The 13,794-nt window shown below is 44.3% G+C and overlaps 1 protein-coding gene across 4 annotated transcripts in view; it reads right to left on the reverse strand.

The window, feature by feature from the left end:
- Window positions 1-654: 654 nt before the first annotated feature.
- cltca (clathrin, heavy chain a (Hc)) overlaps window positions 655-13,794 on the reverse strand; it is a 41,629-nt gene continuing 28,489 nt past the window's right edge. For 2 of the 4 annotated variants that reach the window (XM_010870709.5, XM_010870708.5), the window contains 17 exons: window positions 12,445-12,570; window positions 12,195-12,337; window positions 11,834-12,068; window positions 11,524-11,646; window positions 11,266-11,411; window positions 10,883-11,066; window positions 10,387-10,579; window positions 10,027-10,184; window positions 9,488-9,760; window positions 8,986-9,303; window positions 8,684-8,815; window positions 8,482-8,592; window positions 7,948-8,118; window positions 7,548-7,769; window positions 2,976-3,051; window positions 2,391-2,411; window positions 655-2,107 (listed from right to left, as the gene is read on the reverse strand). In XM_010870709.5, the coding sequence (XP_010869011.3) occupies window positions 1,971-2,107; window positions 2,391-2,411; window positions 2,976-3,051; window positions 7,548-7,769; window positions 7,948-8,118; window positions 8,482-8,592; window positions 8,684-8,815; window positions 8,986-9,303; window positions 9,488-9,760; window positions 10,027-10,184; window positions 10,387-10,579; window positions 10,883-11,066; window positions 11,266-11,411; window positions 11,524-11,646; window positions 11,834-12,068; window positions 12,195-12,337; window positions 12,445-12,570 (2,769 nt within the window). In that variant the 3' untranslated portion in view covers window positions 655-1,970. The remainder of the gene's footprint in view (window positions 2,108-2,390; window positions 2,412-2,975; window positions 3,052-7,547; window positions 7,770-7,947; window positions 8,119-8,481; window positions 8,593-8,683; window positions 8,816-8,985; window positions 9,304-9,487; window positions 9,761-10,026; window positions 10,185-10,386; window positions 10,580-10,882; window positions 11,067-11,265; window positions 11,412-11,523; window positions 11,647-11,833; window positions 12,069-12,194; window positions 12,338-12,444; window positions 12,571-13,794) is intronic. The other 2 variants (XM_010870711.5, XM_010870710.5) reach the window with 1 other exon arrangement.

Consider the following 13,794-nt stretch of genomic DNA (forward strand, 5'->3'; position numbering starts at 1 on the left):
TTACTTTGACACGTACCACCTACCTAAGCATTGTTGTAGACCCTGTGCACCCTTTCATGGCAAGGGTATTCCCTGATGGCTTTGGCCTCGTTCAGCAGGATAATGGGCCCTGACACAAAACAAAAATGGTTCAGGAATGGTTTGAGGAATACAACAAGTTCAAGATTTTGACTCTGCCTCCAAATTCCCCTGATCTCAATCCAATCGAGCATCTGTGGGATGTGCTGGACAAACAAGTCCGTTCCATGGAGGCCCCACCTCACAACTTACAGGACTTTAAGGACCTGCTGCTAACATCTTGGTGCCAGATACCACAGCACACCTTCAGAGGTCTAGTGGAGTCCATGCCTCGATGGGTCAGGGCTGTTTCGGCAGCAAAAGGGGGACTCACACAATATTAGGCAGGTGGTCATAATGTTATGGCTGATCAGTGTATAGTACTCATCTGCATGGTCACCCTGGCTGTACCAGTCATTTGGCAGGAATACATCAATAGGGATATGGATTCTATTTGTGTGTAGATATAAACAAATATACATTTCAGTGAAAACATTTTCTAATGTCATGCATAGACAACCATCAGTTGACTGCATGACTGACATGTTGGTGACACGTTAGAATGGGAACAAAAGAGACCAAGACAGACTTTTCTTGACAAACAAGAAGCATTTATTTTATGTGGAAAAGAAAACTGCCATTTCATTCATCATGATCCAGATCTGCACAATTAACAATTTTAAGTGCACGCTTAACTCAAGTAATTTGTTTTTAGAGAGTAGAGGGACAGTTGGTGTGTGTAAGCCTTTGATAAAAACAAATAACCAGTCTTCTGATTTTCTTCAGTTACATCAGAGGGCCAATTGAAACCAAGTATGTCTACCAGTAAGCCCATGTCCAGTATTGTGCAGCACAACTGGTCAAAAGTGCTCTACCAAGGGAACAGAGGGCCATATTGGACACAAGAAAACAACCTGGCAGGACATCAAGGCTATTAGGTTTTATTCTCTTCTGTACACTCAAGAACAGTGACCTAGAACACCACGATATCCAGCATACACAAACCAACCTCAGCACAAGGAAGGGGGCAGGGTTAGTCAAACAGTGACTGGGCTTCTTTAATTCTAGTAATCAATCCTCCAAATGGAATGGTCCCGCACACGAGAACTGTTTACAGCACGAGGAAAGGAACGTTAGTCTGTTACAAGCAGCAGAGTGAACCGCAAAGACACCAACTTCAACTCCACTTCAAAGTCTGACTGGAAAACCTGAATATGCTTTGAAAGGCTAAAACTCACTTTTAGAAATTGTGTCTGTATGCATTTTCAAATTAAAAGACAATTCCTGTAGAGCTACACAAGCCCTTTAACCCTGTGTAAAACATTACTGGTATTGAATGCTACACAACCCATTTAACCCTGTGTAGAACATTACTGGTATTGAACGTAGTGTTTTGTTTGTGGTTCATGGAAGCGGCAGTCTCAGCATGTTCCAATATATAAGAACGTTGTAGCTTTTTTTGTTTCTGAATATACAATAATTAAATGCATTTTACAGACATACAGAACAAGCTGCTCACACACATCAAAATGAAGAGATTCTACATTAGTTTCTTCTCACTACAGAGTGCAAATCAGATGCTTCACAACAGACCTTTTTTTAATTAGGAGGACTCCCACAAGCCCCCTAATTGTAGAGAATCCATTCCCCATTCAAATAAAATGGACAAATTAAATCTAGCAAATATAATGGAATGTGAAAAAAAATAATCTTATGATCCAATCTTATTCTTTGACAATAGAAATAGTCCTTCATGACAGTTTTTTTTTTTTTTAAAAGGAAGACAAAAACAATAACAAGAAATCATTTAAAAAAAATAAGGAATAACTGCTTGTTTAAATCCCCTGTGTGTGGTGAGTAGAAGATGGTAATGGGCTGGTGAAGGACTGCCGGAGGCAGAGATGGATGGAGCGTTACATGCCGTAGCCGAAGCCTGGCTGGGGCTGAGGGGCCTGAGGGTAGCCTGCAGGGGCCTGGTACCCATAACCGTAGGCCTGCTGGGGAGGCACGGGGACACTGGGGCCAGCCGTCAGCATCAGCTGGGGTGTGCCTGCGGGAAGGGGACGGACGTTACACATGTGGCTGAACCCAATGACCAAAAGCAAAGGTGATTCATTTGATCTCATTTAAATCACTGGGCAGACTTGATTTGAATATTCACTGAAATTAGTTTAGCATGGAACAAACCACGGCAGAACGCTTCAAGACTGAACTTTGTTTTGTTGTAATTTTTGTTGAAAGAAGTGGTGAAGTGGTGGTCCGTTGCAAAGGAACAAGAAAGCGTGTGTTGATCAGTTATGGACATTAAAGTTGTTGAAAACATGCAGGCTCACCATTTACTAAGTTATCGGGACCTATTAGGATGAGAAATACCACAAATTTGGCGCACATACAGAAGACTAATTCCCATAAGTTCTCTTTATATTTTTATTCTTTTCGTTTTTACAGAAAATTTTGTCAAATCTTCAATAAATTATTTGTTAAAAGGAACAAGTAACACTTGATACTAAGTTAATGAAATATATCAGGACATGGACTAGGCCAAAACCTTGGCTACAAAGCAACTTCTGATATAGACTTGCTTGTGTATTAGATCCAGTTAGGGTTTGGCAAAGTTACAATCCCATTAACCATAACTGACAGCAATCATGGATGGTAATGTTAAAAAGAATACTTTATTATATTCGAACATAGCGCAGGGCATTACTCGGGCAGTGGACAACAGAGCAACACAGTGAGCGACCAACACCCTGCCAAATTACTTATGGACAAGGATCATTGATGCACATCAGCAGACATTCTGATGTGTGGCTTATTGTTAAAAAATATAATTTTGAATGTGACATGTGACCGAGGCATAGCCTAGAGTACTCAATCATCAAATTAATCCTTATTCATAAAGGCTGTGAATGAGTTACCATAGACAATGGGTTGTGTCTCTGTCGCCTGCTCCTCTTCTTTCCGTAGGGACTCTGATGTCTCCAACTTGTCCACCTGGAATAAAAGACGGAAAGAACAGAATGACACCCGGCTACAAGCAGGCAAGCCAGGAAAGACTAGACATGCTGGAAAAGCCATTGTTCATTCCCGTTTTTCATATTTAGGACCTCTCCAGGTGTGCATTCTGTCTATTTTTCTCAACATACATGTCTGCTGTGATCTGCCCCTTTATCACACATTTCAAATTACTTCAAACAATTTTTTCCAAAATTACTTTTGTCCCTTCTTTACTAAGTTTTAGTTTTTTTTGTATAGATTAGCATTGCTATGCATGTAGAGAACCAAACCCATAAAGAATGCAACAAGCCTAAAGAATCTCATAAGATCAACATTTTTTATGTGAGATATTTTAAAGTAGCAATGTTAAGGTGTTTTTTTGTTGTTGAATGATTTCTTAGATTCATTCACTCATATCAAACACCTTTAGTTTGAGTGTCAATATCAGCCAACTGTGGGAGTTACCTTTAAAGTGTAGCATGGAAATGTGTTGAGTTTGAACATTTCAGTACGAGTATAAAGGCATTTTGTACAATGAAAAAAGAATCTCTGAAAGTGGGTTCAGTTCCCTCCACACCTTCTGTTAAGAACTTAAGTAACCAACTTGAGTAACTCTTCCTACAAAATCCCAACAAGCCTAGTCTTCATTGAAAGAGCAACATGCTACAGTATATTAAAGCAGTGTGCATGAATAGGCAAAGGTACTGAAGCGCAGAGGGTGTAAAAGCTCAAGATGACTCTTAGTTGAGCAACTCAATGCCTCCCAGTCCCATCAACCAACAGCAAGACACCGCCAACAGCATTGTCTCCTTGCATCTCACGGTGCTGCTAGACTCTCATTGACAGGGACTCAATCACATGCATATTCGCACATTTCCAAAAGTGCATTAACAGTCTGACACAAACATACATACACATGTAGTTTCTTTTGGTTACAGTGTAAAGTTATGTATAGGAATGCACTTTCCAAGTACTGCCTGTGCAAAATGTAAAAGTTAAACTTTATACAACAATCAGAAATATACATATGTTTTTCCTCTGGGCCACTGTGTGATGGTCATCATTATTAGACTTCCTGAGGGGGGATGTTGTTGTTGTTAACTACAGGTCTACTAGAGGAGTGGTAGACATTCTCACACTAAGGGATGTTGTTGTTGTTAACTACAGGTCTACTAGAGGAGTGGTAGACATTCTCACACTAAGGGATGTTGTTGTTGTTAACTACAGGTCTACTAGAGGAGTGGTAGACATTCTCACACTAAGGGATGTTGTTGTTGTTAACTACAGGTCTACTAGAGGAGTGGTAGACATTCTCACACTAAGGGATGTTGTTGTTGTTAACTACAGGTCTACTAGAGGTGTGGTAGACATTCTCACACTAAGGGATGTTGTTGTTGTTAACTACAGGTCTACTAGAGGAGTGGTAGACATTCTCACACTAAGGGATGTTGTTGTTGTTAACTACAGGTCTACTAGAGGAGTGGTAGACATTCTCACACTAAGGGTTGTTGTTGTTGTTAACTACAGGTCTACTAGAGGAGTGGTAGACATTCTCACACTAAGGGATGTTGTTGTTGTTAACTACAGGTCTACTAGAGGAGTGGTAGACATTCTCACACTAAGGGATGTTGTTGTTGTTAACTACAGGTCTACTAGAGGAGTGGTAGACATTCTCACACTAAGGGATGTTGTTGTTGTTAACTACAGGTCTACTAGAGGAGTGGTAGACATTCTCACACTAAGGGTTGTTGTTGTTGTTAACTACAGGTCTACTAGAGGAGTGGTAGACATTCTCACACTAAGGGATGTTGTTGTTGTTAACTACAGGTCTACTAGAGGAGTGGTAGACATTCTCACACTAAGGGATGTTGTTGTTGTTAACTACAGGTCTACTAGAGGAGTGGTAGACATTCTCACACTAAGGGATGTTGTTGTTGTTAACTACAGGTCTACTAGAGGAGTGGTAGACATTCTCACACTAAGGGATGTTGTTGTTGTTAACTACAGGTCTACTAGAGTGGTAGACATTCTCACACTAAGGGTTGTTGTTGTTGTTAACTACAGGTCTACTAGAGTGGTAGACATTCTCACACTAAGGGTTGTTGTTGTTGTTAACTACAGGTCTACTAGAGTGGTAGACATTCTCACACTAAGGGTTGTTGTTGTTGTTAACTACAGGTCTACTAGAGTGGTAGACATTCTCACATTAAGATGAGCTACTGAATGCTCAGTCAGGCTCAGAGGATCCTCAGAGAAGGCACAACCAGTGTGCATGTGCGCTTGTCTGTATGCATGTGCGTGTGTGCGCCTTTCACAGAAAAAGCAGGAGTGTAACATATGTGACAATTAAAGTAACTCATGCAGAATCCTTAGATTGCAGTCCTTCAGGCTAAAGGAACAACATTAAAAAACAAATGAGCAAGAGAGATGGAATATAGGAATCAACGTTCACCTTGTCCTTAATTGCATCAACCTGGAAAGGAATTCAAGAAAGGCAGCTTAGAAAATCAAATTAACTCAGTTTCCCATAATGCATAGAGAGGTAGAGAAAGCAGGCTGAGATGGCATACAGAAAGGGGCAACCAAATAATCACGGTAGAAGAGAGACCTCAAACTGAGATAAACGGACGCACTCCTGTCTAAACAGAAGTCTGGAACCATTTCTCCTTCTGTAACGCTACACATAACAGGGATTAAACCTTGTCCTCGAGTGGGGATGAGTGGTTGGCCTGAGTGTAAGCACTAGATCACAGACTCTGCCCGCATCATTTATTACTGACAAATACATCCAAAACATTCGACAAGAAAATATTTTAGACACAAAGTTTCTATTGTTTTCGAAATTGGCAAACTGTAGTCGATTTAGCATATCAGTTCTGGTAACCAAATCCCAGTGTAGTGCAGACTGCATTACTGACAGATAACTACAGGATATCCTATCAATCAGGTTTGAGGAGTTAGCTAGCGAGATGGCTTTGGTCCAATTGGGGAGAAACAGTCATACCTTTTAGCTAGGTTTTGTGCCCTCTCAATAAAAATGTCATCACTGAACTAGCCACACGCAACATGCACTTAGAAGTCTATTCGTTGGGCACAGACGAGTAATATTTACCCTCGTAATGTTTAAACCTATCTAGACTGTGAAGGCAGGTGAAGCTGACAGGCTTCAAAGCAGCAGGAGCAGGTATAACTTGGTTTGTTGGAAACGGTCCTGTTCGTTTGGACATACTGCTGTGGAGTACGGAGCAGACACCAACATGCTGACTCATGCGGTCATGCTCAGTCACAGCAGACCCACATGCAGTCGGTCACACAGCAACCAGTAACAAACTCCACTTACTTGGCACTGAACATTAAATCATTTAAAATGGACTATCGGACTCTATGGAGAGGAACTAGACCTGTTTCAAATGGGAAACCAGCTTAAAACAATGCATTAACAAGAAACTTGTACGGACTGTACTCAAATCTAATTTGATGAGTGCAGGTACATTTTAGGGCATTAGAAAAAGAGCAATAAGTCTTATACAGAAATGATTAACGAGTGAATACCCTAAATGACGACGTGTGTGGCATAGAAGCAGAGGCTCTTTACTGTATCAAACTCCAGAGACCAGGACTCAGTAAGTCCATCAGTCAGACAGTGTGAGGGAACCAGCACTGATCTGTTGTCTCTGGATAAGAGAGAAATGATTCAAAAGTAAATGTAATTCATCTTACTGCACCTTTCTACACAGAATCAGTTCTAGCTGCCCACGACTACGTGATCGCATGAGGCAAGCCTCATCGCATCATAGCTGTCAAAGGTAGAGCGCGTTCTGAGAAGTTTGTGCAGTACAACTTCATCCCCCGGCTGACATACCAGCCGTAGTAACTGTATGGCCGGTGAAAACAACTGGCTGCTAACTAGATCATAGCTACGGTAGTCATGCAAGTCACCAGTCATCTTCAGAATTTTTGGACTAGCGCTAGAAATGAATCTAAATAGTTCCTGATCATTTCCATATTTAGGTAGACAGGTGGCGCCAAGAAACCTCTGCACAACAACAATAAGACAACGTTAGAAAGTTTACAATGACTAGAGGCACACCACACACATATCATCCCATTTCTCTACCTCAATGTCTAGGCCCTGTTAATGACTAATTGTAATCATTGGTGAATTTACGGTACTAAGTGAACTTGCCCTATACATTTCGCTAACTCATTAAAGCAGTTGACAGAGGACAGAGTGTCTGGTTGGGGGAAAATTGGCCAATAGCATTTAGGGTTAGCTTACTTACACTCAATGGAATGGTCTAGAGGAATGTTCTAAGACTACTCCCTCAGAGCAGAACTGAATGGTATTTATTAGGCGCTAAGTAAATGAAATCAGACATTGACCGCAGCATGCCTAATAAACACAAACCACTGACCTAGACTGGAACCACCATGGTTGGTTTGGCCCAGCCTGGTCAACAGCTCACCTAGCCAGGTCCAGACATCCAACCCACCTTGGAGAGGTACTCCCTCATGACCTGGATGAAGTAGGGCATGGAGAAGTCCATGATGTTGTGCCTCCAGGCTGTCTCCAGCACCACATCTGGCCTCAGCAGGTCATAGCATGTGAAGAGGCAGGCGGCAAAACACTCCTTCTTGTCCTCAGTCAGGAACCAGCCCAGCAGCTCCTCAGCCAGCTCTGTGTCCTTAGACTCTGAGGCATACTGCATGGCATCCTGGGGGCAGGCCACGGTAACATGGTACTTCAACAACAGCCACTCAGAGACACAAATCTTACCGGATGGCAATGTTCTACATTTCCTGTCATCTACCTGATCTAAAAAATGAATGATATTTCAATGGCACTCAGCGAAAGGCAGTTCATGCAGAAAAAGCTGTGGTAGGAAGAGGTACCTTGTAGAGCTTGTCCTTCTTGCAGAGCTCCACACTCTGCTTCCAGCGGTTGTTTCCCTTGAAGAGGTAGGCAGCGATCCTCCTGAACTCAATGAGCTCATGTTTCTCCAAGCGTTGGGCCAATGAGATATTGTCAAAGTTGTCATAGGCATCTATAGATGTCCTCAGGGCCTGAGACCACAGAGAGAGGGATGTCAAACGGCACATTACCCAGGCTCAGATCAAGTCCAGTTGCAGTAAATAAAGACGCACCAAGATATCGGCCAACAACTGGTATTCACAGATTAAAAGCAGAAATTTAATAATCGGTATCTACCGACCGCTTTATAAATTTTCCATTCATTATGAGTCTTTTGTTAATAAAATATACCAAAAGATAACTTTTGTATGATTGAATTAGCATTTGTTGAAATTAAAAGCATCAGAAGTGACATTTTCATTTAATTCCTTGCCAGGGTACGTATGTACAGAAATGACAAAACATCAGTATTGATTAACATCGGCCAAAAAAAACAAAAAAAATTGAACACCAACCTGATAGTCTTCCTCTGTGATGAAGAGGTTGTTAAGTGCTTCATTGACAGACTTGTTATTGTGGTTCTGTACCGAGCGCAGGTAGGGCTTGACCAAGGGCAGTTGTTTCACCTAGAAAACCCCCACATTACTATTTGAGTCCTAGAATGACGACGATAACAGATGTCACACGGCTTCACAGGGTGTGGAGGACGGGTCTCACCTTGCTGAAGAAGTTGACCGCACGGGAGTGGTCCAGTCTGGGAGACAGCACTATGAGCAGGTCATTCAGTAACAACGGCTTGAACTCCAAATAGAACTGAGTTGCTTTGTAATACAGCTCCACATTGGCCACCTACACAGTCATTGGTATGGAAAACCTCTATTAGAACAGTCAAGTGTATAGAGATGTTTTAATGGACTTCAAATAAACACTGGAAAATATCACATCCAATATCACATTCATCATTAGAGATCCCATACCTGATATCAATTTCCATGTATAAACAGTTCTGATGTGGTTACCTTGGTGATGATGTCTTTGAACTGGCCCTCCTTCCAAGCGTCTGTGGGGTGATTCATCATGGTGATGATGGCGTTGTCAAATTCCTCATACTTATCGTACAGGAACACTAGCTCCGCCCACAGGTGGGCCTGCTCCGCCGCCCGGAGAACCTTGGGGATGTTGACACGGGACCAGAAGAGCTCCAGGTGCTCCCTCATCTTCTGGGGTTTGAACTTGGAGTAGAGGATGGCCAGCTCTGTGAACATGCCCATGTGAGCGCGCTCCAGACCCAGGGCTGCCTCCAGCATGGTGATCAGCTCCTCAAAGTAGGCACGGTCCTGAACACAGACGCCTTGGTTAACCATGCTCATCGGCATGAGGGAAAACACTGAACGACTCCAAAGCAGCAAATGTGATATCTTTGATGTGGAACAAGAGTTCAAATACAAAGCAATAAAACGGTCACAGCGTCTATCAGCAGAAGGACGAAGTGCATTGGCCGGATTGGCGTGCCAGTCTCACCTGGTAGTAGTTGATGAGCTCCTCCAGTTCGTCAGCATGCACCACAATGTGGAGGCCGCACATCTGGGCCAGCCGGAACTCCTTCCCGTCCACGCAGGCAAAGCACACCTCCTTCCAGGTCCTGGTGCTGTTGGCCTTGCGGGCCCCGTCCACGGCCGCCTGGTATTCCCCAAGGTGCACCAGGGTGGAGGCCAGACGGCCAAAGTTGGACACGTTGTTGTACAGTAGCTTGGCGGCGTCATACATTTTCTCATCGTAACAGCGGTCGCCAACCTGCAGCGTTAGAAAGGCAAAGGACAGAAAGAATCATAGAACACAAAGTTCCTGGTCAGTTCCTGATTAGGAGAGTAGGTACGCAAATCCCAGTGAGCCGTTAGGAAATACAGTAACAACAACCTGTAGGTTTCTGCCACGCACCCTTAACGGCCAGCCAGCGTGACTTCTTAAAGCATGTCATGTGGAGAACGGTTGCGTGACCACACCTGTGTGAACGTATGATCCCTTTGACACGTACATCAGTGTGAACCACAGTAACAGACCTGCTGGATGTGGGCATTGTTGGGTCCGTTGATGAACTCCTCCAGTTCAGCCAGGCGGTTGGTCTTCGCCAGAGCAAAAATGAGCTCCGTCTCCACATAAGACTCCCGGGCCTTCTTACGAGCCATCTGGAGGAACTTCACCAGGTCCTCCCAGTTCCCTAAAACAGGCACACACACACAACAGTGAGCTGAGAGAACTTAATCTATAGTGCAGATCCTGAGGTCATGCAGTGAGCACTTTATTATAGGATATCCCTGAAAACAGACATTCGATGAGACTGGAAGAATTTCCCCATTTCTGATGCCTGTCAGGACACACTGTCAACCCCTATCCCGTCTATGTCCTAGCCCAACACCCACCACTTTGGTCGGCGGCCTGTACCACCTCCATGTAGGCAGAGGGGTCATCAGCCTTGATGTAGGAGTCTATGGCCTCCTTGACCAGGCCTTTCTGCAGCTGGGCCTTGGCCAGTTGGCTCCACACGGCCGGCTCGTTGCAGCGCTCCGCAAACTCATAGGCCCGGTCCAGGTTACCGATGTGCTCAATCAGAACCTGTGGCGGAAACAGGAGTCAGGATCAGACTAGAGAAGAGGAAGTCAGACGTTGTGGAGCGGTTCCCGGCGCTGCTAGGGCTGTGCACCAGTCAGTAAGATGGGGTTCTGGACCATCCGCCGTGCTGCCATCACATGTCCGACCATGTCAGGACACGGATACTAAAGGTCAATGGAAGCTATGTGGTTACCATTCTAGTCAACAGCCAGGTTAAATGGGTTGGGCGAGAAGACCACGGTTAGAAACAGAGACAGGTTATATGTTTAGGACGGTAAGACTACTCCAGGTTGTGGTCTCTCTCACCTGCACAGCCGAGGTGTTGACGTCGAACTTCCTGAAGATAGCAAAGGCCTCCTCGAAGAGCTCGTTGCTGATGGCGATGTTGGCGATGTCTGGGGCATCGTAGTTATCCAGGCGGTTGATGTACTCCATCACGCGGGTGCGGTCCGCCTTGATGGCCGTCAGGATCAGGAGGTTCTGGAGGTTTCTGAATAGAAACGAACACTCAGCACTTCATCTGAAGTTCACATTACTTTCACTGAATACCATGTTGGGATTTTAACGTCCGACTGGACTGATTTGGAGGGCTAATAGAAAGACGGACAAGAGGTGGACTAGAGACGACACACAATGGACAGCCCAGCCTACAGTGAGCACAGGTATCAGTGCCCTAGTAGCCCTGTTACCTGTGTTCACTGAAGACTGAGTTATCCAGTACGATCTTCTCCAGGAGCTCAATGAGTTCATTGGGGAGGTCCGCGGTCATGAAGGCCTTGACTGTGACCGACACCTCCTCTGGGTCCTGTGTCTCGGACAGGGCTGTCTGCACCACCTGACAGGGGGGACGGGAAAACATTTAAACAGGGTAATTGGATCAATTGATGGAATGAACCCTAGTCTTTGTTCAGAGCCGGTCCAGACTGCTGTGAGCTGGGACCACCAACCTGGTCAATGAGCTGTCTCCTGAAGGGGTTGGTCTCCAGGAGCACGCTGGCCCACAAGTCGGGGTCCCTGCGGCGCACCAGGTAGCGAGACAGACTCTTAAACAGAGAGTTCTCATTGCAGACCTGAGAGAAAACAAAGACAGCCAACACATTAACTCCAGCAGCATCTCACCTCGCATTCTGAACAACCTCAGGTTAGTAGACGGTTTAAAACGGACCTTAATCACAAAGATTCATTTCCTGTTACAGTGCACAAAACTTCCTTAATGAAATGGAAGAGAAACAAGGAGTATTTGTAGAAGTGACTGACGTTGATGAGTTCCTGGTCACACTGTCCTCTCTCGTAGGCCACGCACGCCAGATGCGGGTCCCTCTTCTCGCAGTACTTGCCCACCACGCGGCTGTCGTAGTAGGGGTTCTCACGCAGGAAGCGCTCTGGGTTGTTGTTGCTGTCAATGTAGATCTTGGCCAGTGCATTGTGGGTCGCGGGCTCCTCACAGCCCTCGTGGATACGAGCCTCCAGCCAGGGCAGGAGAAGCTTCAGCCTGTGGAGTGAGATGAAGCTGCTGACTACTACTGAGGCTGATACACAACAAGTCAAGGAGGCACTAGAAGAAACGTCTCCCTCCACTGTGGTCGTTGATTTCATGGTTGAACAGGTGGTCTCGTACCTGTTCCTCTTCTCCACTTCAGCCACCAGTTCGTCAGTGGAGAACTGCCCTCTGACCACCAGGATTAGACTCTTAATGACATCCTCAGAACAGTCCACGTCCAGAAGACCTCCTATCACCACCGGCAGACGGCTGGGGTTCACCTAGCACACACGCACACGGTCATTTCCGTCACAACGTTAGTGAGAATGTGGCAGTGTGAAATGTGGTCAGTCAGGACGCTTGACAGTGTGTTTCAGGTGTCACTCACTTTCTGGACGTAGATCTCAATGTATTTCTGTAGGTTGTTGCGGTACAGGTAGAGGACCAGGTCATGGACAAAGTCGAAACGGTCACACACAATGATGAGTGGGAGCTGGTCGGTCAGCTTCGCCTCCTGTCCAATCACATAGCAGGGTTCGCAGGACATCGTTATGACACAGAACCTTTGACCACAATCCACCAATGATTACTGCCAAACCTTAGATGTCGGGGTCGTGCTTTAGCCACAGAGAGACCAAGCTATATATATATATGATTGCAATGGCAAGGGTTCATTGTTTTTATCCTATTTATGTGGAGACAAAGCTAGAGGTTTGACAGCAATCTTGATAAGCTTAAACAGCACTAATATACAATTACAAAAATATTACAAATCACAGAAAATTAAACCAGATAACATTTCATCCAGTTCAGAACAATCCTGCTCAAGTGATTCCAAAAAGACAATAATGAGGAAAACAAAAACATTTCTCAACTACAACAACAAACAAGAGAAATCACATTGAGGCTAGAGGATGGTTAAGTAAAAAAAATGGTTTAATACAGACAGAGGACAGAGGGGAAGAAGATAAAACAATAAAAAAGCTACAAAACAAACCCCATTGTAAGGTTGTAAGCATCGTGCAGCTGGCAGACTGACATGCAGGCAGATGTATGTCTCCCCCTGGAGGAACTACTGGGGAACTGCGTTACTGTCACTACACTAGACGTTCCATGCCCATCCGATCTATTTTTTCCCATACTACCCAATCCTACAAAGTTATATAACCACTAAACTTTCCAGTCCTGTCCCAATAAAAATCCCTCCTGTCCTGTCCTCTGCTCATTTCCATCTGCAAAAAAAGTTGTGTACAGGGGATGTGAGGGTAAAATACTGAAAACAGAACAATGATAACCCTTACCCTATTTTTAAAACAAAAAGAGGTCCTGGTCATAAGTTACAAATACCTAGCTAAAGCAACAACGCTTAAGGAGAAAATAAAACTGTCTTATTAACAATAGCCTAGTTTAGCTGCCGTATAAGATGGGCACATACACACAATGTAAGTAATCAGGTGAAAAGGAGAGTGCATCAGTCCTGGCCTGGTACACTAACATATTGGCCATTACTTATTCTCTCTTCTGATGTATCAAACTCAGAGATGATTAAATTAGCTAGCTAATGCTAAAGCCAATTGAGAATACAAAACCCCCCACCTCCATTCAAATTGAGTGGTGCCCGACTTACTGCTCCATGCATTACATTTTTAAATCCATCCATGTTTAAATAGACTACTACAGCATCATTAACCATGTTTGCTTGAGTCTATTTGTGCTGGATTATCCTTACATAAAGACC

This window comes from Esox lucius, chromosome 7, assembly GCF_011004845.1.
Source record: "Esox lucius isolate fEsoLuc1 chromosome 7, fEsoLuc1.pri, whole genome shotgun sequence".
Taxonomy (NCBI): domain Eukaryota; kingdom Metazoa; phylum Chordata; class Actinopteri; order Esociformes; family Esocidae; genus Esox; species Esox lucius.